General features: G+C 45.3%; 3 protein-coding genes and 2 long non-coding RNA genes across 7 annotated transcripts in view; 3 read left to right on the top strand and 2 right to left on the bottom strand.

The window, feature by feature from the left end:
• The window catches only part of LOC142384501 (uncharacterized), a 244,977-nt gene extending 243,535 nt beyond the window's left edge, over positions 1-1,442 (bottom strand). Inside the window, exon 1 of the long non-coding RNA XR_012770061.1 lies at positions 840-1,442. This is a non-coding gene — a long non-coding RNA (uncharacterized LOC142384501). The remainder of the gene's footprint in view (positions 1-839) is intronic.
• LOC142384496 (protein NLRC3-like) overlaps positions 1-26,252 on the top strand; it is a 233,149-nt gene that overhangs the window by 164,096 nt on the left and 42,801 nt on the right. For all 3 annotated transcript variants that reach the window (XM_075470771.1, XM_075470774.1, XM_075470773.1), the window contains 2 exons: positions 8,163-8,332; positions 25,364-25,530. The gene's annotated coding sequence lies outside the window, so the exon portion shown is untranslated. The remainder of the gene's footprint in view (positions 1-8,162; positions 8,333-25,363; positions 25,531-26,252) is intronic.
• LOC142384503 (uncharacterized) lies at positions 3,759-4,580 on the bottom strand. Its single transcript, XR_012770064.1, has 2 exons — positions 4,469-4,580; positions 3,759-4,367 (listed from the first exon to the last, which is right to left on the bottom strand). It is a non-coding gene; the product is annotated as an uncharacterized LOC142384503 (long non-coding RNA).
• LOC142384920 (NLR family CARD domain-containing protein 3-like) lies at positions 12,691-19,623 on the top strand. Its single transcript, XM_075471227.1, has 5 exons — positions 12,691-13,024; positions 13,187-15,183; positions 17,968-18,129; positions 18,873-18,919; positions 19,046-19,623. The coding sequence occupies exons 1-5, from the start codon at positions 13,022-13,024 to the stop codon at positions 19,621-19,623; spliced, it is 2,787 nt and encodes a 928-aa protein (XP_075327342.1). The 5' UTR covers positions 12,691-13,021.
• The window catches only part of LOC142384919 (NACHT, LRR and PYD domains-containing protein 3-like), a 26,686-nt gene continuing 24,510 nt past the window's right edge, over positions 24,077-26,252 (top strand). Inside the window, exons 1-2 of the mRNA XM_075471225.1 lie at positions 24,077-24,126; positions 24,425-24,568. Coding sequence (XP_075327340.1) covers positions 24,077-24,126; positions 24,425-24,568 — 194 coding nt within the window. The remainder of the gene's footprint in view (positions 24,127-24,424; positions 24,569-26,252) is intronic.

Here is a 26,252-nt window from a genome sequence, read left to right as displayed (position 1 = left end):
ACGGACAAAGGGAAAGAAACAGGAGTCAGACGGAGAAAGGGAGAGAAACAGGAGTGAGACGGAGAAAGGGAGAGAAACAGGAGTGAGACGGAGAAAGGGAGAGAAACAGGAGTGAGACGGACAAAGGGAAAGAAACAGGAGTCAGACGGAGAAAGGGAGAGAAACAGGAGTGAGACGGAGAAAGGGAGAGAAACAGGAGTGAGACGGAGAAAGGGAGAGAAACAGGAGTGAGACGGACAAAGGGAAAGAAACAGGAGTCAGACGGAGAAAGGGAGAGAAACAGGAGTGAGACGGAGAAAGGGAGAGAAACAGGAGTGAGACGGAGAAAGGGAAAGAAACAGGAGTGAGACGGAGAAAGGGAGAAAAACAGGAGTGAGACGGAGAAAGGGAGAGAAACAGGAGTGAGACGGACAAAGGGAGAGAAACAGGAGTGAGACGGAGAAAGGGAGAGAAACAGGAGTGAGACGGACAAAGGGAAAGAAACAGGAGTCAGACGGAGAAAGGGAGAGAAACAGGAGTGAGACGGAGAAAGGGAGAGAAACAGGAGTGAGACGGAGAAAGGGAGAGAAACAGGAGTGAGACGGACAAAGGGAGAGAAACAGGAGTGAGACGGACAAAGGGAGAGAAAATTAAGTAACAAATGGTGCTCTCCAAAAAAAGAAAAGTGGACAGCGAAAATAGAGCATTTAATCCGGAATGGACAGACTCGTTTCTGTTCATACTTCCCACTGGGAGCATTAAAGCAGTGTGTCTCATATGTTCAGAGAGTGGCACTTATAAAAAGTGCCAATGTGAAACGCCATTATGAGACAAAACATAAAGGTTTTGAACAAACATACCCACTCAAATATGAAGTGAGATCACAGAAAATAAGTGGTCTCAGAGCCCAATATGACCAGTCCAGAAAGCGTTCTGTGAAGACCTGTTAGGTGTCACTCCCCTTCAGACCAGTACAGGAGGAGAAGACATCTACCTGGCCATAAAGGAGATGTTAACAAAGAGAGGAATAGAGCCAAAACAAGTGGTTTCAATAACCACAGATGGAGCCCCTGCTATGATCGAGAACATTATACTTATCTGCAGTCATACATACATGTTCAGTTCTATGTTACGTGACAATAAATATTGTCAAAAAGTTTTTGAATTGTACTGAATTCATTTGATTCAACCGTCAGGTATTGATTACATGCAGATGTTGATACAACTACTTGGCTACTTAAATATATATCACACTAAACTTAAATATATATCACACTAAATAGTTAGACATTATGATCTTCCGGACCTTTGCTTCAAGAAATTCTCTAACTGGACCTCTTTAAATTTTAGTTGAATACCCCTGCTTTATTGTATAGGACAGTGGAGAGAGACAGGAAGCAGGGGGCAGAGAGAGAGGGGGAATAACACGCAGCAAAGGGCCGTCCGATGCAGGATTCGAACCGGGGCCAGCTGCAGCGAGGACTATAGCCTCTGTACATGGGGCGTCTGCTGTACGCCAAAGACCCCCCCCCCCCCCCCCTCCAATATTTTGTCTAGTATGTGACATATAAAAGTTCTCCTTCTTTCCTAGATCAGTCCCTTGCTGTTCCAGATTTACTTTCAATGTGGGAAACGAGAACAAATCAACCAAACAATCAAGGGAAAAAACATTGCGAGCCCCTTCCCCCGTTGTGAACTTGGTTTAGCCCAGAATGTCAAGTTGCGGATTCGTTTGAATGGTTGTCACTCCAAGCACCACAGTTTTGAGGACCAAACAAAACAGATAATGAATTAAAATACTGCTGCTACTACTAATACTACTACTACAAATAACAACAACAATAACAAGGTTTTTTTTCTTATTTACATGTATTTCTGTGGAAGAGACAGTAAGCTACTGCTTAAAACACAAATTGGGAATTGTGTGGTGTATCGTCAGATCCTGGAAGAGCATGTGATATTGTGCAAACGAGCTTTGAATTGTAACTTGTTAATTGGTCATTATACTGCATTTCTTAAAAACTATATTCTATACAAGCACATCTTTATCAATACACCTATATGAAAATTGTACAACATTTTCAATATAAATATTTTTGGAAGGGCTCACATTTGGACCAAGGGCTGAAATCTACTGTTCTATACAGTATATATTTCATGGGTTTCACTAGAATGCAGGAAATGGCATCTAAGAAATAAAAAATCTTCTGGGGGAGGACCCCCAGACCCCCCGCTGGAATATGGTCTACAGTTCTAATTTGGACCCCCCCAATATCTACACTATGGTTTCGCCCTTGGGTGGAACCGAGACCTGCAGGTGACCCGGTTACTCTGCTGCCGCTCCATCGAGGTCTTTGAATGAGGGTTTTCACATATTCAGACCAGTCGATAAAACCAAGTGTTACTGGTTATTATGGGTGCCGATGCCGAAGGCATTAGACACACATATTACTGCTGTGCTGGACTGTTATTCTTCCGTTTCCGTCATGAATTTCGGTTCGCTACTAGTCTAGCAGCGATGGTCCGACCTCGATCGGTGTGCAATGATGTTTGGCTCTCATTAGTCGAAAGGGATTCCGGCAAAATGGGAAAAAGTGGGAAAATTGTGGATGGGATCCTCCACCCTCTCCTCCTTCCTTCTCTCCTCCTTCCTTCTCTCCTCCACCCTCTCCTCCTTCCTTCTGTCCTACTTCCTTCTCACCTCCTTCCTTCTCTCCTCCACCCTCTCCTCCTTCCTTCTGTCCTACTTCCTTCTCTCCTCCTTCCTTCTCTCCTCCACCCTCTCCTCCTTCCTTCTCTCCTCCTTCCTTCTCTCCTCCTCCATTCTCTCCTCCTTCCTTTTCTCCTCCTTCCGTCTCTCCTCCTTCCTCCTCTCCTCCTCCTCCCTTCTCTCCTCTCCTCCTTCCGTCTCTCCTCCTTCCTCCTCTCCTCCTCCTCCCTTCTCTCCTCCACCCTTCTCTGCTCCTTCCTTCTCTCCTCCTTCCTTCTCTCCTCCTTCCTTCTCTCCTCCACCCTCTCCTCCTTCCTTCTCTCCTCCTTCCTTCTGGCCTCCTTCCTTCTCTCCTCCTCCTTCCTTCTCTCCTCCACCCTCTCCTCCTCCTCCCTTCTCTCCTCCACCCTTCTCTGCTCCTTCCTTCTGGCCTCCTCCCTTTTCTCCTCCACCCTCTCCTCCTCCACCCTCCGTCCCTGCAGGTCAGAAACAGGTGTGGTTCCCAGCTGTCAGGTGATGACTGAAGAACATTTCCTCTTCTAACTGCTGTCCCACATCATCTCCTGCACTCAGACCAGCTGCTTTCTGCAGAGTCTCATCAGCAACATCTTTAGAAAACACCTGAAACATCAGGGGCCCGTTGCACAAAAGTAGGATAAGGGATTAAACGGGGATATGTTGGCTATCATTGATCAACTTATCCGTGATCCAGTTGCACAAAAGTAGGATAAGGGAAGTGGGATATGTTCAGACCTAAGTTACCATGGAGATTTATTCTGTGAAGCTAGCCTGCTCCAGACCAGCCTAAGTTCCAGGATCTATTTAATCTCATTCCTTATCTCAGTCAGCGGTCGCCACAAATGGAAACCAATATTTATTCCACAGCCTAGAACATTGTTAAAACATTTAACTATACCCACTATCATTATTGAAACATTTGTGATCATTAATTGCAATCATTTTCGATAACTGATGATTTTAGATGAACTTGCAATCATTAGATAATTTAGTTTCCCACAGACTACACATAAAGTACATCACCATATAAATATAAATACACATTAGAGAGTACCATGATGTTCCTTTATTGAACAAGGATGAATCAAAGCAAGTAAACCATCAGCTCCTTTCAAAACTGAAGTCACACAGTGCTCTACAAGACAAAAAGCACAGAATCAAAGCATGCAGTTTGAGACAAACTGTTTGTAAAAATGGCCTATACAAATAAAATTGCCTTGCCTATACAGCACAAAAACCTAACAAAAATTCCTCTGCCATTGCAGGCCCAACTTAAATCAACATGCATATTAATTAAAATAATTTAACACATATTGGTCTCTGACCAGCCGACCACAGTCGTCATCCGGGAAGATGGCAGGAATGTCCCAGTCTATGAGAGCTGGCACTCTGGGGGCCCTCTCCTTTCTCAGGCAGGCCACATTGTGGAGGACAGCACAGGCCACAGTGATATCACATGCCCTGTCTGGGCTGACTCTCAGGTGGGTCAGACACTGAAAGCGTGCCTTCAGTAGGCCAAATGTCATTTCGATCCGGGCCCTTGTTCTGGCATGGGCATGGTTGTATGCCAGTTGTGCCTCCAGAGGGTCTGCAAATGGAGTGAGCAGAAAAGGCTGGCAGGCATACCCTCTGTCACCCAGCAATACACCCAGGAATTCACCTGTGAATACAAAATGTTACCATCACAACCTCATAAGTAGTGACATTCTTAACACAGCCATGATGTTAAAAGTGGTTATCAATAGAGGTTCTGTGGCTCACCTTGTGATGGGCGCCGATAGATCTCTGAGTTCCGAAACACTCGGGAGTCGTGGACCGAGCCGGGCCACTTTGCCACAACATTACTGATCAAATAGTCAGCAATGCAGACCATCTGAAATGATAAGATGTTAAACCAATTAATGCACAGTACAGGCAATGTGTGGGCAGGCACATTCTTAATAAAAAGTACACTTGTTAAGTATTTGTCAGGGGACTTACCGTTCTGCAGGATGTTCTTATATTTCACTTTGACTTGCTGCCATGTCCGTTTTGGCCCAGTCATGTTAAATCTACACACACACACGCACACGCACACACACAAACAGTGGAGGAGCACGGAGTTACATTTAGATAGTTTCACTCACATGCAGTCAATTTCAACTTATTCATAATCAAAGTAGGCTACAAATATGTTGATTAACATTTTATTTGGATTGTAGCCTAATTGTGATGTTTCAGTGGAGTGGTGAGTGTGTATTTGTGCACTACTTACGCATTCAGGCGGTCAGCAATGGTTTGCCACGCTTGCTCCCTTTGATTTTTAACTGTGGCAGTGTTTCCTTTTTGTTTTATTTTCTCCTTCACCTCTTCATATGCTTCCATTTATAATTCTTTATAATTCTTGCTGGGTAGAAATACACCGCCCTTGTTGCCATGGTGAATCAGTGAATCTATGATCGATCGTGGGGTCTATTTAAGAAAGCCGTGTGCAGCACTTATCCAGGATCGCTTTCACCTGGCTTAATGAATCCGTGTCTGCTCATCCTGGATTGGCCTTTGTGCAACCAACTAAGCCTGGGCGCCATGTTTTGGATTCCTTGAACCTGGCTAAGTAACTCATCCTGGATGTCTAAATCCTACTTTTGTGCAACGGACCCCTGGTCTTCACTGCTGCTGACCACCACACCACCGAGGCCATGTTGTCTGGTGAAAAGCTGAGTGCGTCGTGTGATAGTGCCGAACCGGACCGGGGGACAGAGAGAGAGGGAAAGCGAAGAAGGGAAAAAAGGAACAGAAACATGAAGAGACAAACATAAAAAACAATGAAAAATCCGACAACCAGCTGCTACACCTGTAAAAACAAAACTGAAGACGATTCACGGCTTTCGTGGGGACTCCAGCCTTAGAAGCACCTGGAAGCAGACAAGCAGAGAACAAACACACAAACAAAAAAACACAAGCAGCAGCAATCTCATATAATACACAGGTGACCTTAAACCACAGGACAGCATAACAACTGCTTAGTGAGCATGCTACTGGGCTAATGAATGTGTGTGTGAGAGTGTGTGTGTGTGTGTGTGTGTGTGTGTGTGTGTGTGTGAGAGTTTGTGTGTGTGTGTGTGTGTGTGTGAGAGAGAGTGTGTGTGTGTGAGAGAGAGTGTGTGTGTGTGTGTGTGTGTGTGTGTGTGTGTGTGTGTGTGTGTGTGTGTGTGTGTGAGAGAGAGTGTGTGTGTGTGTGTGTGTGTGTGTGTGTGTGTGTGTGTGTGTGTGTGAGTGTGTGTGCATGAACATGCAATCACAATCCCCACCCCCCCAGCAATCAGAAGCAGGCCGAGAGGGCCCCCAGACCCAGGCCACCAACAGCCCCCAAGGAGCACAGAACCCGGGAATCCCACCATAGGGACAACCACGCATCCCCCCAGAAGACAGCAGAGGAAGCCCCCGGACAGAGCCCCCACAAGCATTGGGCAGAGCCCCCCCGGCGACCAGAGGCGGCAGCCTACCAGCCCCACCAGGCCCCCGCCACCCAGACATGGGCCGTGCGCCGGAACCGGCCCCCGCGAGTCCGAGCGCCACCAAACCCCCCGGCAGGTGCCCCGCCCAACACCCGAGAGGGCCAGGCGCCCCAGACAGCCAACCGCAGTGGGCCAGCGCACGCCCCAGTGCCCCTGGGCAAGCGCCCCGGGAGTCAAGACGTGCCCACAGGTGGGTGAGGCCGCGAGCAGGGGGGAGAAGCAATGCCCCCTCCCATCAGGAACAGCACAAGCAGGCCAGAGGACAGCAGGACCCAGACCCAGTCACCCCATAAATCATATAAGGAATAAAAAATAAAAAAATAAATAAAATAAAATAACATAATGAATAAATGAATAAATAAATAAATAAATAATAATAAAAAATAAAAAAAACACATCCACACTCGCACAGCACATGCATCCATCCCCCACCTCCACTGGAGTGTGACGCAGTGGGCACATCCGGGGGCCAGCAGCCCCCCAGCCACCACAGACCCCGAACCAGCAGGACAACTCCTCCTCCTGGCCCTCCCGCCCCAGGCAGCAACCAGGCAACAGGGGTGCGGAAGAAGACCCCTCCCCTCTCCCCTCTGGCTCTTTGATATTTCCTAATAGTGAGCATTTAAAATTGAGGGGCAGGCAACCTTGTGGAACTGGGAGCGTGGCCCTCCGGGCAGCCTACATACCCAAAGAGCCCCGCCCACCAGATACCACTCAGTGCTATAACCCCCCAAAACCTAATGTGTGTGTGTGTGTGTGTGTGTGTGTGTCTCATGATTAGTGATGTCCAAGGTGTAATTAAAACAAGGGCGGGGGGCTGCAGACTGCAGCAGAGGGGACCACCTACGTGGACCCATCCGCCGCCCCCCACAGAACACACCCGCCCTCAAACCCTACGTGTGTGAATGTGTGCTGTGTACAGGAGCCAGAAGGGAGAGGGGTGTGGGGGTCTAGAAGACCGGGGGAGAGAGGCTCCCCCGGAGAGGGCAGCCAAGGATTGGCTGCAATAGGCACCCCTGTTTCCTGGGATCCGCCACAAAGCATGAGGGCTCGATGTTCACCAGGTCCGGGGCCCGCAGCGTATTCAGGGAGCCACTTGGCAACCCGAAGGCACCCACCCACCCCACCCCAGACGGCCCCTACAAATAAAGAAAAGAACAAAACAAAACAAACAAAACTGAACACAACAAACAAAAACAAATAAACAACAAACAAACCACATAATCACTCCAGTCATAACAGCCCGGGCCTGAGACCCACCATCACCCAGGCCCACCCAAGCCGCCCCCAAAAGGGGAGAAGCACCGCCACACCCCACCGCACGGCACCCCAAACAAAGCTCATTCTAACCTTAAACAATCTTCGTCATCCGGACAACAAGCGGACACTGTGTAATTAGGACAAGTGTCACGGCTTTGCTCTCCCACATGATGGACAGGTGACCTGTCCAGGTGTACCCGCCCAATATCTAATATAATGATATGTATTTCGCCCAGTAACGGCTGGGATAGGCTCCAGCCCCCCCGAGACTCTGAATTAGATTAAGTGGGTATAGAAAATGGATGGATGGACATGTTTGTCATTTATAAATGTTCATGTATACATTTGTATGTGTGTTCAGGCAAGTCATCTGTTTCAGTCCTGCTCAGATGGAAAGAAAATGCTCTCTTTCTTTCCAACATCAGCGATATTAATGAGCATGTTCCCTCCTCCATCTGATTGTTGCTTCAGAGCCAACATGACCAGTCTACCTGATACCAAAGCAGGATGCCTCCCAGGCCCAGACTGGCTGTTAGATACTCAGTTACCATTTTGACCTCCACTGGGATCCCTGCCTAATATGAGATAACTCCTCAGTGAGGACATGATGGAGGAAATAAGCAGATGATGGCTGATAGGAGTCAGGAGTGAGAGTGAGACTGATGAAGTTTATTCATTTTAAAACAAATCCCAACCAGGTTACAAGCTGCTGTTAAACTCAGATGAAATGAAGTGGGATCCTGTTGCTGCCCCCCCTCCTACCTGTCCTGCCCCATCAGGGGTGGAGCTCTGACTGATTCCAGGAAGCAGCTCACCTGTGTCTGTGGAGCGGAGCGTCGACTTCTTCAACACTTGGCTTGAACAAACTGTGAGTTTGGACTTTGTCTTCAGTAACCTTCCTGTTTGTTTCTGCTCTGTAATGTTTGGGGAACATGTTCACTTCTTATTTCAGGTCCAGTTTGTCACTCGAAGAACTTTGAAGAAAAATCTGCATGATTATCATTTCCATTGTTGTTGATTAGAAGCATATTATTTATTGTTTTATTGGCAAAATAAATCCCATTGTGTTTTAATTTGTGGGGATAACTGCGGTTTCTTCCACTGAAGTCAGACACAGAAACTCTGCTGTTTTTCTCTTAAAGACTAAAGGTAACACCCTGGATGGAGGTGTGGTTTTCTCATTGTGTAACTCAGTGAGTCAGACAGGTTTTTCAAGGTTTTTAAATTCCATCACCTTGATCATAACCCAGCTCCATGTTCCAGCACAGTCGGTACACGTCAGGCCAGTTTTTCCTTGTTTCTCTGTGTTCAGTTTCCCGTCTTCACTGAATAAAAATGTCTCTTTATCCCACAAACAAACTTAAATTCCAGCATGTTTTACATCTGCTTTATTGTGTCGCTAAATTAGAGCTGCAACAACACGTCATTTATCTGGAGATTAGCTGAAAATTATTGTTTTTCTTGTGACCTTTTCAAGTATCTTAGAGGTTTTTTTTCTACTTTTCTTTTGAAAATCTTTTGAAAACATCACCTGAAAAACAGGTTTTAGTGGCGTCTCTGATATAAGTTTCTCTGAATGAGTCAAATTACTGGAACTGGAGTTTTGAAAAGTTTTCTGTTTAATTTTGACCTTTTATTGCATGTATTCATTTAAAATATCTGTTTTATTCTATTGCATCACTTTGCTGAGAAACACAATTAATGACAATAATGATTCAACTGAAACTGATGTGGAACAGAGAATCAGAGCCAATCAGAGGAGGAGCTGATCTTTTTACATAAATGATGGAGAGGAGGATGTGAGTTGCTGTGCAGATGAATGATGTGTGTTTCCTCTGCAGAAGAAGGTAGAAAGTGTGTGTGAGCTGCTGTGCAGATGAATGATGTGTGTTTCCTCTGCAGAAGAAGGTAGAAAGTGTGTGTGAGCTGCTGTGAGTTCAGCAGCATGGATCAGAGTGAGGACACTGAAACCTCTCTGTGTGGGGAACATGAGAGCCAGAGCAAAGCTCAGAGGTGAGGTGACCATCTCTAACTGTCCATGACTCTCCTCCATGTCCCAGCACAGCGCTCACATCACCAAACCACCTTTATTCACAGGAACCAGCCTGAACCTGAACCTGAACCTGAACCTGAACCTGAACCTGAACCCAGCTGTGTGTCGTTTAAGAGCGACTGGTCAATGGATCGTCATATTGACTTCAAATCAGACCCACATCCGTCCCCTCAGAGGTGAGCTGAGTGTAAATGCTGTAACAGAGTAAAATACAGCAGCTGAGGGTCGCTGGTGATTGGTCTGAATCTGAGGGTTAAAAGCCTCAGAGTGTGTGCGTTTATCAGCATTGAGCTCTGTAAGATCACAGAGCTGCCACCAGGGGGAGCTGTAACATTGTTCCACAGCAGCCACACTGACTCTCTGACAGGCCGTCTCACTGCAGACTCAAACACTATCACTGATACTTTAGTTTGAAGAAAACAAGTGTTTTTCTGTCAGGATCCATCAGAGACCCATACCTGGACCTGGACCTGGACCTGGACCTGGACCTGGACCTGGACCCAGCTGTGTGTCCATGCAGAGCGACCGGTCGATGGGTCGTTATGATGAATTCAAATCAGACCCACATCCGTCCCCTCAGAGGTGAGCTGAGTGTAAATGCTGTAACAGAGTGAAATGAGTCAGTTTGAACAGTTTTTACTCCAACATGTGTTTAATGTGAGCTCAGCTCTGCTTCACATCCGTTTCTCTGTTCATATGTGAAGCGGTGTGTGTTGGATGTTTTCCACCAGCACAGCAGTCAGAGAGGAAAGAATGATGTTGGAGGAGGTGTTTCTGAGTGTCTGCAGGACAGCAGCTGGTCCAGCAGGGGGCGCCTTTGTGCTGTGGCTCTAACACAGTGGAGGCAGGAGCTTCCCCTCAGGGGGCCGGTGCTGCTGGATGGAGGAGGACAGACAGATTCATTTAGAATTAAAAAGCTGAACGTCTGAACCACATGGAGCTGATGGAGGTGTGATGTGTTCCAGGTTCAGCAGAGGAACAGTCAGCAGGGTGCTGGTTAGCTGCTTAAAGCTTTGACAAGTTCAGATCAGTGAGCAACAGAACTAAAGTTTGTCCTGAGAGGCTGAAATGAAACTGGGTAAACAGACAGGAACTCTGCTTCTTCCAGTTAACTGAACACAGCTTTGGAAGCTGCAATGAAAGTTTGTCTCCCGTCTTTGGGAAATAACCATCAGATGATGTTGTACCAATGAGTTACACTAACTACAGCCTCTTACAGTCACTCGAGAAGTGACTAATGCTTTTGGCCAGAAGAAGATGTCGTCAGGTGGCGTCCGACTTTCCTCAGGCGTTTCGACCCTGAACCACAACGCCCTCCAGTTGGTGGGTCAGCAGTGATGGCCAGTCACTGCCCATCTTCTCCTGGCTTCCAGCCATCTTCCTCTCCCTCCCTGCCATCCCCAGCACTGTAAGGGCCCTCCAGACCGACTATGCAGGAAAGGCCCTACAGCCGACCTCGCCCGGGAATAGCCAGGCTGGCCCCCCTTTGCTCCTGCATTGCTGGACCAGGTCCTGGTATTTGGTAATCTTACGGTCTGAGGCCTCAATTCACCCATCTTCCCAAGGGACCGTTAATTCGATCAGTAGGATCTTCTTGGCCTCCTCGGACCATATCACTGCATCAGGCATCAGTGAGGTTTGGAAAAAGGAGTTTTCTCCTCTGGTCCACCCTCATCTCCCACGATTGTGTTGTGTACAGGAAGCCGTTCATGGTTTTCTTGGAGGATGGTGGTCTCTCCCCCACCCTGACTAATTTGATGGACGGGGCTGGGCTTGTGTGGGCTTGCCGCTTTTTCCATCTCTGTCTTGCACCCAGCCAGTATGTGCGCCATTGTTCCTCTTTGTCCTCATAGCGTGCACAGAGGTTCCTCTCTCAGCCCCCACCTGTGCAGGTTTGTTGGTGTTGAGAGGGTGTCATACACTGAACAGAGCAGAAACAAGAAGGGCTCCAGTCACCAGAGTTCAGGCCAGGAGATCTTATGTTTTGGTAGGTCCCACTTTGTCCAGGCCCCCTGTGATCCAAGCTCAACAGCTTGAGACATTCTTCCCTCCTCCTCAGCTTGGGCCATGTCTTTCATCTGCCTTTTGTCTGCTTTTCCCCACTGCTGGAAATGGGTTGTTCGGAGTCCCTGACGCCCAATGCAAGGGTTCCCGATGATATCCTTCAGGAGGTTTTCCGCCTGAGCCACTGATGGGTCCGCTGCCCATTTGCATCTAGATGTTGTAGTGACATCTGCATCTGAGTCCCTGAACATCATCACAGCCCTGCACTTTGCCACCTTAAACTCTACAACGACTGATGATAGGGGTAGTTGTAACTGACCGGACCTAATGTAGAGCCCTACTGACCTGAAGCTTGGTGGGATGCCGAGCCATTTACGGAGGTGCTTATTGACTGGCCACTCGATTCCTTCCACCGTTGCCATGGAAAAGCCTGAACTGACTAACTTACTCAGCCATTCCTCTGTCTGCCTCTCTGTCGGGGCCACGTTGTCTCTGTCATTGAGGGAAGGATTGTACCACTTGCCGAATCATTTTATTGGGCTCTGTTCAATTGATGGTGTGGCCTCCTCCTGGACTTGCAGTTGGAACTTGCTGGTCACTTTACCATTCTGATCACCGTGCTCCTAGACTTCTTTGGCTTGAATCTCATTCGAGCTCAACACATCACATAGTGCCTTCAGGATCTCTCTAGATTGTACGTGGTTAGCTGTTCTGATGGTCAGGTCGTCCATAAAGCCCCTTTATTGGAGGTTTGCTAAACAAATTCTTCTTCTTTTGGTTTTACTTTTATTTTTCTATGAATTTATGATTTAAGATCCATTATTTCACCGTGAGAGGTTGTTTTTGTGTATTTGCATATATGTATATGTGTATGTATGCAGGCTACGCTATGTACTGTAAGTATCTCTTGTGACAGTTCTGATGTGTGTGAGTGGAGATGTTTTTCGCATTATTTATATGAAAATATATATAAAATACTTTCTGCCACAATTTGACAATAGGAAACAGAGCACATGCAGCGTTGTTACCTTTAAGACTTTCAATCCCCCCCAAGAAATCAAGCTCTTCCTCTGGGAGTTCACTTCTTCCGATTCTCAGATGGCTGTCCAAGGAATGGGCTCAAAGTGGGTCATCTGTCTTTCCAGCGTGACCAATCTTTCTTTAAGATTAAAGAGAGTTAGAAAAGCCAGACGTAATATCCTTATTTTTAAACAATTGTCCCTCGATGTACAGCTTATGGACAGAAGTAACTGCTCTCTTACCTTCCTGGATCATTTGTTGTTAGATGGGGAAAAGCTGTTTATGTCCAGGGAGTCCTCTGACCCACTGCTCACATCCACACATCCCTTCATGGAGCTTCAGCTTGTGTTGCTCTCTGTGTGGACAGACACAATGTGAGCTCATTCTTCATGATTCCTCCACAGAGTGGACCAGCAGAGCTCAGAGGGTCCCGGTGGTCCGTCTGCCCAGCAGCATCAAACACAGCTGGACTCCATATTTATGGTCTGTACATGTACAACAACTACTTTCCCATCTGTTCTGCTCACAGCCATCTCCATGCTGCACTCTGTAGACCAGTGGGTTGTCAGTGTGTCCAACATGGATCTGATGTTTGGCTCCATGGTTTCAGTCTGATGGGCTCATTCATATAGTTTTCTGTTCCAGCTGCTGGAGGACAACATGCTCACTTTTGTGAAGGAGGAGCTGAAGAAGATGCAGAAGGCTCTGAGTCCAGATTACCCAGAATGCTTAGAGAGTCAGAGGGAGGGTGAGGATGAAGAGCAGAGGAGCAGCAGAGAGGCATTAGTGAAGATCACAGCTCACTTCCTGAGGAGAATGAAGCAGGAGGAGCTGGCTGACCGTCTGCAGAGACCAGCGTGTCAACGTAAAGTTAAATGTGCTCTGAAGAAGAAGTTCCAGTGTGTGTTTGAGGGGATTCCTAAAGCAGGAAAGCCAACCCTTCTGAATCAGATCTACACAGAGCTCTACATCACAGAGGGAGGGAGCGGAGAGGTCAATGATGAACATGAGGTCAGACAGATTGAAGCAGCATCCAGGAAAGCAGGCAGAGCAGAAACATCCATCAGACAGGAAGACATCTTTAAAGGCCCACCTGGAAGAGATGAACCAATCAGAACAGTGCTGACAAAGGGAGTGGCTGGCATTGGGAAAACAGTCTTAACTCAGAAGTTCACTCTGGACTGGGCTGAAGGCAAAGCCAACCAGGACATCCACTTCATGTTTCCATTCACTTTCAGAGAGCTGAATGTGCTGAGAGAGAGAAAGTTCAGCTTGGTGGAGCTTGTTCATCACTTCTTTACTGAGACCAAAGCAGCAGGAATCTGCAGCTTTGAACAGTTCCAGGTTGTGTTCATCTTGGACGGTCTGGATGAGTGTCGACTTCCTCTGGACTTCCACAGCAAGGAGCCCCTGACTGATGCTACAGAGCCCACCTCAGTGGATGTGCTGCTGACAAACCTCATCAGGGGGGAGCTGCTTCCCTCTGCTCGCCTCTGGATAACCACACGACCCGCAGCAGCCAATCAGATCCATGCTGGCTGTGTTGGCATGGTGACTGAGGTCAGAGGGTTCACTGACCCACAGAAGGAGGAGTACTTCAGGAAGAGATTCAGAGATTCAGAGCAGGCCAGCAGGATCATCTCCCACATCCAGACATCCCGAAGCCTCCACATCATGTGCCACATCCCGGTCTTCTGCTGGATCACTGCTACAGTTCTGGAGGATGTGTTGGACACCAGAGAGGGAGCAGAGCTGCCCAGCACCCTGACTGACATGTACATCCACTTCCTGGTGGTTCAGGCCAAAGTGAAGAAGCTCAAGTATGATGGAGGAGCTGCGACAGATCCACACTGGAGTCCAGAGAGCAGGGAGATGATTGAGTCTCTGGGAAAACTGGCTTTTGAGCAGCTGCAGAAAGGAAACCTGATCTTCTATGAATCAGACCTGACAGAGTGTGGCATCGATATGTCAGCAGCCTCAGTGTACTCAGGAGTGTTCACACAGATCTTTAGAGAGGAGAGAGGGCTGTACCAGGAGAAGGTGTTCTGCTTCATCCATCTGAGTGTTCAGGAGTTTCTGGCTGCTCTTCATGTGCATCTGACCTTCATCAACTCTGGACTCAACCTGATGGAGGAACAACAAACAACCTCTGTGTGGTCAAAACTATTTAACAAACCTAATCTAAAATATCTCCATCAGAGTGCTGTGAACAAGGCCTTAGAGAGTCCAAACGGACACCTGGACCTGTTCCTCCGCTTCCTCCTGGGTCTTTCCCTGCAGACCAATCAGAGGCTCCTACGAGGCCTGCTGACACAGACAGGAAGTAGCTCACAGACCAATCAGGAAACAGTTTATTACATCAAGAAGAAGATCAGTGAGGATCTGTCTGCAGAGAGAAGCATCAATCTGTTCCACTGTCTGAATGAACTGAATGATCGTTCTCTGGTGGAGCAGATCCAACAGGCCCTGAGTTCAGGAAGTCTCTCCTCAGATAAACTGTCTCCTGCTCAGTGGTCAGCTCTGGTCTTCATCTTACTGTCATCAGGAAAACATCTGGATGAGTTTGAGCTGAAGAAATACTCTGCTTCAGAGGAGGCTCTTCTGAGGCTGCTGCAAGTGGTCAAAGCCTCCAACAAAGCTCTGTGAGTACAGATATAGAGGGATGTGTATGAATATCCTGCTGCTGTTTCTATAGGAGAGAAAGTCCCAGATTTATCTCATTATTCCCTCCTCAGGCTGAGCGGCTGTAACCTCTCAGAGAGAAGCTGTGCAGCTCTGTCCTCAGCTCTCAGCTCCCAGTCCTCCAGCCTGACACAACTGGACCTGAGTAACAACAACCTGCAGGATTCAGGAGTGAAGCAGCTGTCTGATGGACTGAAGAGTCCAAACTGTGAGCTGGAAGCTCTCAGGTCAGGATTCTCTGCTGTTTCAGCTTCATACAGTCTCTGTGATGCAGTAACATCTGTTACATTTCCAGAGATGTTTAAAATCACAAAGTAAAATATCTCCAGATCTGTGTCACTTTCCTCTGATCTGGTCTGCACACACACACACACACACACACACACACACACACACACACATACATATGAACTCTGGCTGAAACATTTATTTATAACCTTTGAAATATACATAAAAAACAACTATTTTCAGGTTAAATCAGTCGCTGCAGCTGTGAAGATGCCGTCTACAGACGCTGGCCTGATGCCCAGATGTTTGATAATCATGAGGGGAAATAATTTCCTGTTATCCTTTGAAAACAAGCTCAGTTAAGCCAGTTTAGGACATAAACTAACATGTTATGATGAAAAACCAGCTTTGATTTGTGAACAATATGAGATAATCATTCATTTTCAGCCTCTGTGCCTCAACACCTCTGACAGGAAGCTGTAATACAGCAACAGTCAAAGGTTTGGACACACCCACTGATTCAAAATGAATGAGGAGGTCAGTCCAAACTCTGAAGTGGTCCCTACGATAAACAGAAATAAAGTTCAGTCCTTTGTTCAACTGACAAGAAGAAGACGAGTGTTGGGTGAAATAAAGATGTTCCACCTTGTGTTTCTTCTCCTGGTTGAAACCCGGCCGCCGTCCTTCTCCTTGATGTTCCTGTTGTTTGGATCCAGGTGCTGCAGAGACTCTTGTTCCTTCTCTCAGTTCAGACTGCAGTTCTGTCAGCTCATGTGGGGAATGCTGCCACCTGCTGCTGTAGTTAGGAACTGCACCTCACACCGGTGCATCTTCTCTGCAGATCAGCTGCACTAAAATGACACAAAACAGTCGCAGCAAAGTAACAGATTACATGTCACACACTGACAGGAAGAGATTCACAGATGTGCAAAACACATTTCACATGTAAAAATGGATCCACAACCTTTTAGATGCCACTGCATGTGTTTTTGTTTCATGTTAAAGCATCAATCTGCACATATTACTCTGTAGTTTTACACAAGACTTTATGAATCACAAATAAAATGTTCTTCAGATATTTGTTACTGATGGGAGACATTTACAGAATCTCTCCTGTGGATTACTAATTAAAATGCTTAAAAAAGTGCCATATAAAATCAAATAATTAAACTACACTGTATATCAACAAATTCATCAGCTCTTAAGTAGAAGCTAGAAAGATACTCTGCCCGTCCATAAAAAGTCTCTCTAATATGCTGTTTATCATTAAATGCAGCAAATAGGAGCTAAAAGTGAGGAAGATATCTTGGTTTCTCAGATAAACTTAATGTGATGTTTCCAAGGATTGTCTCTAAGATGACATTAAATGTGACTAAGTTTTAACACTAATGTTATTTAATATCTTCTCCTCAGACTGAGTGGCTGTAACCTCTCAGAGAGAAGCTGTGCAGCTCTGTCCTCAGCTCTCAGCTCCCAGTCCTCCAGCCTGACACAACTGGACCTGAGTAACAACAACCTGCAGGATTCAGGAGTGAAGCAGCTGTCTGATGGACTGAAGAGTCCAAACTGTGAGCTGGAAGCTCTCAGGTCAGGATTCATTAACCTTTTAAACTGAGCGTTGATATAATTCTGTCTTAATTTAATGCTAAAACAGCTGCCAGGTGCCTTGATCAATGAAGTAGATGAATCTGTTCTGGTTTTCTGGCTTAACTAACCTGAACAATCGATATCATGCAGCATAACAATGTTGGATGTGTAATGTAATGTGGATTATATGATGGTGTATATCTCCACTCAGTGTTTCTTCTCACCTTCATCACACACAGTGGAGCCATATAATCTGGGAGTGCAGCAGATGAGACTCAATTAAAAACAAGAGCAGCAAAACAGTGGTAGAGACTCTCACTCTGGGGTGAAATGAAACAAGTGCCCACCAGTGGTGTGAGATAATTACATGATCACAAAGATGATGATGTGCTGATAGGCAACAGATTTTGAGACTTTGTCACTGAGAAACTGCAGTTCCAAGGTTCAAATGCTTCGCCACCATGTTGACTCCTTGTTTCACTCACCGTGTTTCTGAGCATTTAAGAACCACCACATGGATAACAAGGTTATAAACCTGATATCAGGAGGTGATATAGATGGTCTTTCAGTCTTTCTGCAGCATTAGAGCCATTTCATTTGGATCACAGCTGTTCTTTGTCCTTTTCCTGTTATTCCCTCCTCAGACTGAGCGGCTGTAAGCTCTCAGAGAGAAGCTGTGCAGCTCTGTCCTCAGCTCTCAGCTCCCAGTCCTCCAGCCTGACACAACTGGACCTGAGTAACAACAACCTGCAGGATTCAGGAGTGAAGCAGCTGTCTGATGGACTGAAGAGTCCAAACTGTGAGCTGGAAGCTCTCAGGTCAGGATTCTCTGCTGTTTCAGCTTCATACAGTCTCTGTGATGCAGTAACATCTGTTATTATGTTATTATTATCTGTTCTAACAGCAGCTGTGTTGCTCTGTGTCTGCAGCCTGTCAGGCTGTCTGATCACAGAGGAAGGCTGTGCTTCTCTGGCTGAAGCTGTGACCTCCAACCCCTCCCATCTGAGAGAGCTGGACCTGAGCTACAACCATCCAGGAGCCTCAGGAGGGAAGCTGCTGAGGGCTGCACTGAAGGATCCACACAAACTCAGGTATGGAGAGGCCTGCTGCAGCCTCACAGTGTCTGACAGAGGAGGAAGAGCAGGGAACATGTTCTCTGTGCTGCACTCAGCCCTGTGCTTCTGCTTCCTGCTGAGTGTTCCATGAACAATCACACATGTAGGAGCCTGTTTCCTTTGCTCAGCAGAAACACTGGCTGGACAGAAACAGCAGGTGTTTGAGCTCTCCAAGGAGAACATCTGCAGGAACAACAGTGAGAAGTGTCTGTTGGTCAGAGTTGATTCAGTTTGGTCTGAGGGGTGTTACTAGATGTTTGTTACCTGGATTTAATGGGATGATTTGGTGAAGGATAGAAAGGAAATGTTCATTATACAACTGCAATAGTGCCTGTGGTTCAAAGTGGGCTGAGGACGCAGAATTAAAGGCGTTGCAAAATGTAAATGCAGAGTCAGCACTGAAAATGTGAGAGTGTAAGGTGTGACCTTTGGAGTGTGTAGCCTCTTTCACTGACTGAGGTTAAAAGAGTGGATCAGATGTAAAAGCTTTAGGGCCGACAGAAGGTTGCAGCTCTGGCTCAGATCAGGAGCAGATGGCTGAAAGAAGCAGTTTGTTGGTGTCAGTGCTGATCAGACAGCTTTCATTCTAGTTTCCAGATGCTCCATTCCAGTGGATGTGTCCAGATGTTGGACTGTTCCTTTCTCAGTGTAGAACAGTGTGTGTGAGAGCCATGTAATGTCCATGTTTGATGCTGCTCTGACCCCCCTCCTCCTTTCAGGGTGGAGCCTGCTGGAGAACGATGGCTGACACCAGGGCTGAGGAAGTGTGAGTGTGTTCTTCATCTGATTCATGACATCCAGCCATCTTCACACTGTCACATCACTCATTGATCAAAGTCAACAGATGATGGATCAATAACTGCAGCTGGACTGTGTTTGTTCTCTCCATCAGATTCCTGCCAACTCACAATCGACACAAACACAGTGAGCAGAGTCCTGAAACTGTCTGACAACAACAGGAAGGTGACATGGGAGGAGGAGGTTCAGTCATATCCTGATCATCCAGACAGGTTTGATGTCTGTCCTCAGCTGCTGTGTAGAAATGTTCTGACTGGCCGCTGTTACTGGGAGGTCGAGTGGAGAGGAGAGGTTGATATATCAGTGAGTTACAGAGGAATCAGGAGGAGAGGAGGAGGCAGAGAGTGTGTGTTTGGATGGAATGATCAGTCCTGGAGTCTGTTCTGCTCTGATGGAGGTAAATACTCTGTCTGTCACAATAACAGAGAAACATCCTCCTCCTCCTCCTCCTCCTCCTCCTCCTCCTCCTCCTCCTCCTCCTCCTCCTCCTCCTCCTCTGTCTGTAACAGAGCAGCAGTGTATGTGGACCGTCCTGCTGGCACTCTGTCCTTCTACAGAGTCTCCTCTGACACACTGATCCACCTCCACACCTTCAGCACCACATTCACTGAAGAACCTCTGCATCCTGGGTTTACATTATTTTCACCTGGTTGCGGGTTGTCTCTGTGCTGAGTATACAGAGTGTCCTCCTGTCAGAGAATCCCTGCTGAACAGATAGTTCAGTCTGTTCATATCTGTCTCTTTCACTCAGAAACACCTTTTCAGATTCATGGACTCAGTCAGTTTCTGTTTGAAACTCTTCTGAATGATTCCTTGGAAACTTCTTCCTCTTCCGGTCCTTTAAAGATGGAAGCTGCCATTCTTCCAGGATGTTGTTTTTCTGTGTGTTTCCAGTCAAAGCTTCACACTGAGTATCAGCAGGTTGTGTTTCTCTGCAGCTCACTTCAGCTGAGCCCATTCAGCTGATGTCAGCTGCAGTTAGTTTGCTGCACATGTGACAAACTGTGACATCAGAGAGGAATCACTGAGCTGCATCAGCCCAGATGGATTCCAACCTGCTGACAGATCTTCACTGATTCTGCTGCAATGAGCAGAAGTCTGGTGAGCAGCCGGGGTTCATCCTGATGTTTCTTCACTTTCACTTCCTGTTAGATGATGAAAGGACACCTGGGCTGGAGCTGCTTTCTGATGGCAGAATGTTGCTGAATGTTGCTGTTGAACGCTCACACAGAGGACTGAAATGATCCTTTACAAACAACATTTGCATGAGCATGAGGGCCTGCCCACAGAGTTTAAAGGAGGCGCTGCCACACTCCTCACTTTGGATCACCTCTTCCTCCCGGCTGGAGAGGGAGAGGAGAAGAGCCCAGCAGCATCCTTTCTTTAACTCAGAGCAGCTTTTTGTCCCCCAGCAGCCACCGTCCTGTTTCTACAGACTTTAACAGTCCACAACATCTGCTTTGGACTGAAAGTTCCTGATGTTCAGCATCAGAATCCTGCCAGTGTTTCACTGTTAGTCTGTTTGGCTCATTCTGTCTTTATTTGGACTCTCTGACATTTTCACCTGGTGAATTATTGATTGAATTCTAGATTTTTCATCTCAGAAATGGGACTTTTTGCCTCATTATTCATCACAATGTTAATTTTTCATGTTTTTATCTGATTATTTTATTCATTAAAGTTCAAAGTTGGTGAAATTTTGTCTCAGATCTTTTCTCTCATTTTTACTCTTTATCTCAGTCGTGTTTTTTACTTTTTATTGTAAAATTTTGCATATTTATCTGAATATATTTAGGTATTAGATTTCTATTTTAGAATATTTGACATTTTTTACTTTTATTATAAAAATCTAAATTTTAAGGCAACAGTAAGAATGAATATTTAATGTTGGACAAACAGGACATCAGCAGGTCGACTGATGTTTCTGTAAAATCACTGATACGTTCACTAACTCAACTATATCATCATTCACACACGAATTCAGGACGCTGCTTTTACACAATGTATTTTTCCCAGAAAACATCCTGGTGGAACCTGGACTGCTTGTGTGGAGTCCCGTCAGGTCAGTAGGTCCTTCAATGTGGCCCAGGATGGATTTGTGTTCACACTGTTCTGAGAATGTGGACACAAGTCTCACAGAGCACCTCTGAATGTGGTCTGAGCCATCGGATCTGAATGCGTTCACACCTGTGTTTAGTATCTTAAGAAATGTGAAGGCAGAAGAAGGAAGAAAATAAGCTTGACCTCCTTTTTGAAATGTTTTTGTGTGGACTTTGTGGAATCTCCCGTTTTTATTTTGAAGGTTTCCCAAAGACAAAGATGTGAGGAAGAAGTGGGAAGCTGCTTTGAGGAGGGAATGTCTATGAGCCATCTTCCCACTGGGTTTGGTGCTCTGGTGGAAAATGCTCTGCTCTACATTTGCAGGGTTTGTAGTCCGGCAGATTCTGAGAAATCTAATAAAGACAATTTGAATCAATCTTGATATAGATTTTCATTTCTTCTGAGATATATGTAGATATAGATATAATTCTTTTCTGATATATAACTTCGGTCTCTTGTGTTTTATCTTAAATGTATAATGTATTATTTCTTCATTTTTCAGCTTAATAAAATATCTGAGTAGTACACAATCTGCTTCTGCTTCTCTATTTTATATATATATATATATATGTGTGTGTGTGTGTGTGTGCATTATATTTCATATATGGTGTCTTTTGCAAAATAACCCACCTATCACACATGACATGTTACAGAGCAGAATATTCTATTACTGCTGAGCCTACTATGAATGTTAAAATACGCTGAATCATGTGTCCCGTATCATGCCTGCATGTATCACGTTTGCAGAAACAAAAATCCCGTGAAAATCAGTTTTTTATTCAGCGAGTTGTGATTGATTAAATGCGCTGACACTTCATGGCTCCAGCCAGACAGATTACACTGAGTGGAGCGGTCACGGTACGGCCGGTTCCAAAGGCCTCTGACGTCACCAGATAGTCATCGACACGCGCCTCGATACACGCTTCACCAAATACATCCGAAGTTACCGCACACACACTACGAAGCCTCGGCTCATCCCGGAACATCTGGTAACATAGCAACAGAAAGCTACAAGCAGGTGAGTCCACAAAATAATGAATTTAGCAGTCAGACGTAAGCAGAAATGTCTTCAAAGTGCTCTCTGTCATTGGTTTGATTCCTTATCCTAATCAATGCTACTTATTGCTAATCAATACTAGCTTTATTGCTAATCAATGCTAGTTATTGCTAATCAATGCTAATTATTGCTAATCAATACTAGCTTTATTGCTAACCAATGCTAATCAACGCTAGTTATTGCTAATCAATGCTAATTATTGCTAATCAATACTAGCTATATTGCTATTGCAAAACACTGTTAATTTATTGCTAATCGAAAGCTAAGTTAATGCTCAACCTGCTTTACTGTGACTCAGGCTAACTTTTGCCCTTCGCAGATGCTTTTAATCAGATCTATACACAATTCACCTTTCCAAATGAAACAACAATGCACGTCACAGCTACGTAAATTCTGACCAATGAAATATGAACACACCTCTAAGCCTACCTCCCAGGCTCTTATTAACTCCTCCCAATCTGTAATCTTGTAAGCAAAAAAATAACAATTGAACCACACCCTATTCTTCAACTCAAAATGGCGTTTGTCACACTTTTGTAACAACTTAAGAAAGAGAAAGAAATACAATTTAACACACCGTGGACAGGGAGAAATGCAAGGCAAAAACACACAAACGATGCATAAGCGAAAACCTTATCAGGAATGTCAACAATGGCTTAGAGACAGAACCTCTCCCCTAAAAATGTGAAACCCTCATTTACTCGACTGATAATAACTCTGCAATTAGCACATTTCTTAAAAAGCCACTAAGTATCACAATTTCATTAGAAAGAGAAAAAAGAAAATGTGATTATAACGAGAGCATTTGTGAGTGTGGACACAGCATAAGAATGTCAAGGACACCCATGCACTGCAGCTCCTCGCTCTCACCATGAAACCCAAAACAAACTAACTAGACTGTTAAAAACAGAATTTAGAAACCCAAAACAAATCACAGCGGTCCTGGAAAGAATTCAATAATAATAGGACACACTCAATAGAACTTCACAATTGTTCAAAGAAATCAACATGCAGCATTTAAACCTCACAGCTCATCACTGTAACAACACCTTATTTCAACAAATTATCAATGCGGCTCAATTATAACAATGAAGAAAATCTAAGTGGCTCTGCACTCACTTAATCTTTTGTTTAGTCTAAGACTATATATGTAAGAAGTTGTGTTAACTCTATGTGCGAATGTGTATAAAATTCGATTTTATTCACCAAATCTATATGTGTGTGTTTTAATCATAAATAATAATAATAAGGACTCAAAATGAAGAGGGTCAGGGATGAGATGAGTTGGAACCATGATTTTTTTTACACAAAATAACTTTTTCAGATTCACATAAAACAGCAGGACTTCACACACAGTGACACACTCATTGACAGAGACAAACCGCTTTACACACACACCAAGTCAGTCAGTCACAGTTTGTCAGTCCCTGTTCAATTCTTCACAGTTTTAAATGATCAATTTCTTTCATTTAGACTTTTAATTTTTCAGGAGATATTGGTGTAGGCAATATATGAAATACAAAATGTGTTTTCTCTACAAGCCTTATGATTTATTTGGTCTCTGGGGACCAAAGCAACAGACGCTGACGTGTACTTTACCAACCTCTTGTGACCTCTTCTGATATCTCCTGTGGCCAATTCATGATCAAATTTGAATTTTCTTCCCAAAATGTTTTTATACTGAGGTCTCAGATAACTCCAAAGAGTTCTAAGCAGATATAGAATTATATAAACACATATATTTAAAACATGCCACTGGAATGACTTTTTCAGAGTTTTCTTGAAATACTTATTGATTCCACCTTCAAACTTTTTCTGTTCGCAAGTCAATCAATCATCAGCATTCGTCTACTCCTTGACTAGTGAAAATAATTTTCACATATAATTAATAGCTAGTGTGTGCCTTAATCCGTGGGTAATCCCCCCTCCAATGCATTAAAGGTTGGCCGTTGGCTTTAAGACATCACCATGGGCGAATGGTTTAAGTCTTCAGACGACACTCTGCCCGCTCCGAAAGCGTATCCCAAAATTCCAGTTTTAAACTCATCGATTTATTTCCTGCCAGGGCTTATCGACTAGTCCTTCAAACAACACTTTAGGGTAAACATTTTACCCTATATAACACAGCAGCCACCTGCTTCACAAACACATCTCACAAGCTGCTGTTCGCCCATTTTTATCTTAATTCAAACACTCAGCACCTCTGTGCTCAACAACAAATTTAAATCATTTCAGCAGCCCCCCTGCGCATTTGGGGGAAAACTCCGGAGAGCCGTCACACTGTACCCCCAAACAGCAGACATCTGCCGTTTTTAGGAAAGAAATCTCCTATCTGCCGGCGTTCACGACTGATCTCGGCTGCCGGGGCACAGAGGACTCGCTCCGCGGGGCTCCAGATGCCAAAGTTCACGAAGTCGGGGGTCACCATTATGTTGTGGAGAAAAAGGAGTCGGACGCGCCGTGGGGAATTTATTGAACAAACCGTCACAGAGACGAGTACATTTCAGAATGTCCGGAAATTCCCTCTGACCTCAGTTTGTGACAGCCTTTTATACTGTGCTGCCTCATACAATGTGTACGTGGCTCAAACCCAATCTCTATAAGGCGCCTGGCTTTCGCCATTATCGTAAACAAAGCTCATTCTAAGTTTAAACAATCTTCGTCATCCGGACAACAAGCAGACACTGTGTAATTAGGACAAGTGTCACGGCTTTGCTCTCCCACATGATGGACAGGTGACCTGTCCAGGTGTACCCGCCCAATATCTAATATAATAATATGTATCTCGCCCAGTAACGGCTGGGATAGGCTCCAGCCCCCCCGAGACTCTGAATTAGATTAAGTGGGTATAGAAAATGGATGGATGGACATGTTTGTCTGTTATAAATGTACATGTATACATTTGTATGTGTGTTCAGGCAGGTCATCTGTTTCAGTCCTGCTCAGATGGAAAGAAAATGCTCTCTTTCTTTCCAACATCAGCGATATTAATGAGCATGTTCCCTCCTCCCTCTGATTGTTGCTTCAGAGTCAACATGACCAGTCTACCTGATACCAAAGCAGGATGCCTCCCAGGCCCAGACTGGCTGTTAGATGGTCAGTTACCATTTTGACCTCCACTGGGATCCCTGCCTAATATGAGATAACTCCTCAGTGAGGACATGATGGAGGAAATAAGCAGATGGTGGCTGATAGGAGTCAGGAGTGAGAGTAAGACTGATGAAGTTTATTCATTTTAAAACAAATCCCAACCAGGTTACAAGCTGCTGTTAAACTCAGATGAAATGAAGTCGGATCCTGTTGCTGCCCCCCCTCCTACCTGTCCTGCCCCATCAGGGGTGGAGCTCTGACTGATTCCAGGAAGCAGCTCACCTGTGTCTGTGGAGCGGAGCGTCAGCTTCAACACTTGGCTTGAACAAACTGTGAGTTTGAACTTTGTCTTCAGTAACCTTCCTGTTTGTTTCTGCTCTGTAATGTTTGGGGAACATGTTCACTTCTTATTTCAGGTCCAGTTTGTCACTCGAAGAACTTTGAAGAAAAATCTGCATGATTATCATTTACATTGTTGTTGATTAGAAGCATATTATTCATTGTTTTATTGGCAAAATAAATCACATTGTGTTTTAATTTGTGGGGATAACTGCGGTTTCTTCCACTGAAGTCAGACACAGAAACTCTGCTGTTTTTCTCTTAAAGACTAAAGGTAACACCCTGGATGGAGGTGTGGTTTTCTCGTTGTGTAACTCAGTGAGTCAGACAGGTTTTTCAAGGTTTTTAAATTCCATCACCTTGATCATAACCACCTCCATGTTCCAGCACAGTCGGTACACGGCAGGCCAGTTTTTCCTTGTTTCTCTGTGTTCAGTTTCCCGTCTTCAATGAATAAAAATGTCTCTTTATCCCACAAACAAACTTAAATTCCAGCATGTTTTACATCTGCTTTATTGTGTCGCTAAATGAGAGCTGCAACAACACGTCATTTATCTGGAGATTAGCTGAAAATTATTGTTTTTCTTGTGACCTTTTTCAAGTATCTTAGAGAGGTTTTTTTCCTGTGGACCGTCCTGCTGGCACTCTGTCCTTCTACAGAGTCTCCTCTGACCGACTGATCCTCCTCCTCCTCCTCCTCCTCCTCTTCCTCCTC

This window comes from Odontesthes bonariensis, chromosome 7 (assembly GCF_027942865.1).
Source record: "Odontesthes bonariensis isolate fOdoBon6 chromosome 7, fOdoBon6.hap1, whole genome shotgun sequence".
In the NCBI taxonomy this organism is placed as follows: domain Eukaryota; kingdom Metazoa; phylum Chordata; class Actinopteri; order Atheriniformes; family Atherinopsidae; genus Odontesthes; species Odontesthes bonariensis.
This window is presented reverse-complemented; position numbering and strand designations above follow the sequence as displayed.

Excerpts from the sequence above, each read along its gene's own strand:
- LOC142384920 (XM_075471227.1), top strand. Across the intron at positions 18,130-18,872 it reads AAGGATCCACACAAACTCAG|GGTGGAGCCTGCTGGAGAAC; the intron begins GTATGGAGAGGC and ends TCCTCCTTTCAG. Across the intron at positions 18,920-19,045 it reads GACACCAGGGCTGAGGAAGT|ATTCCTGCCAACTCACAATC; the intron begins GTGAGTGTGTTC and ends TCTCTCCATCAG.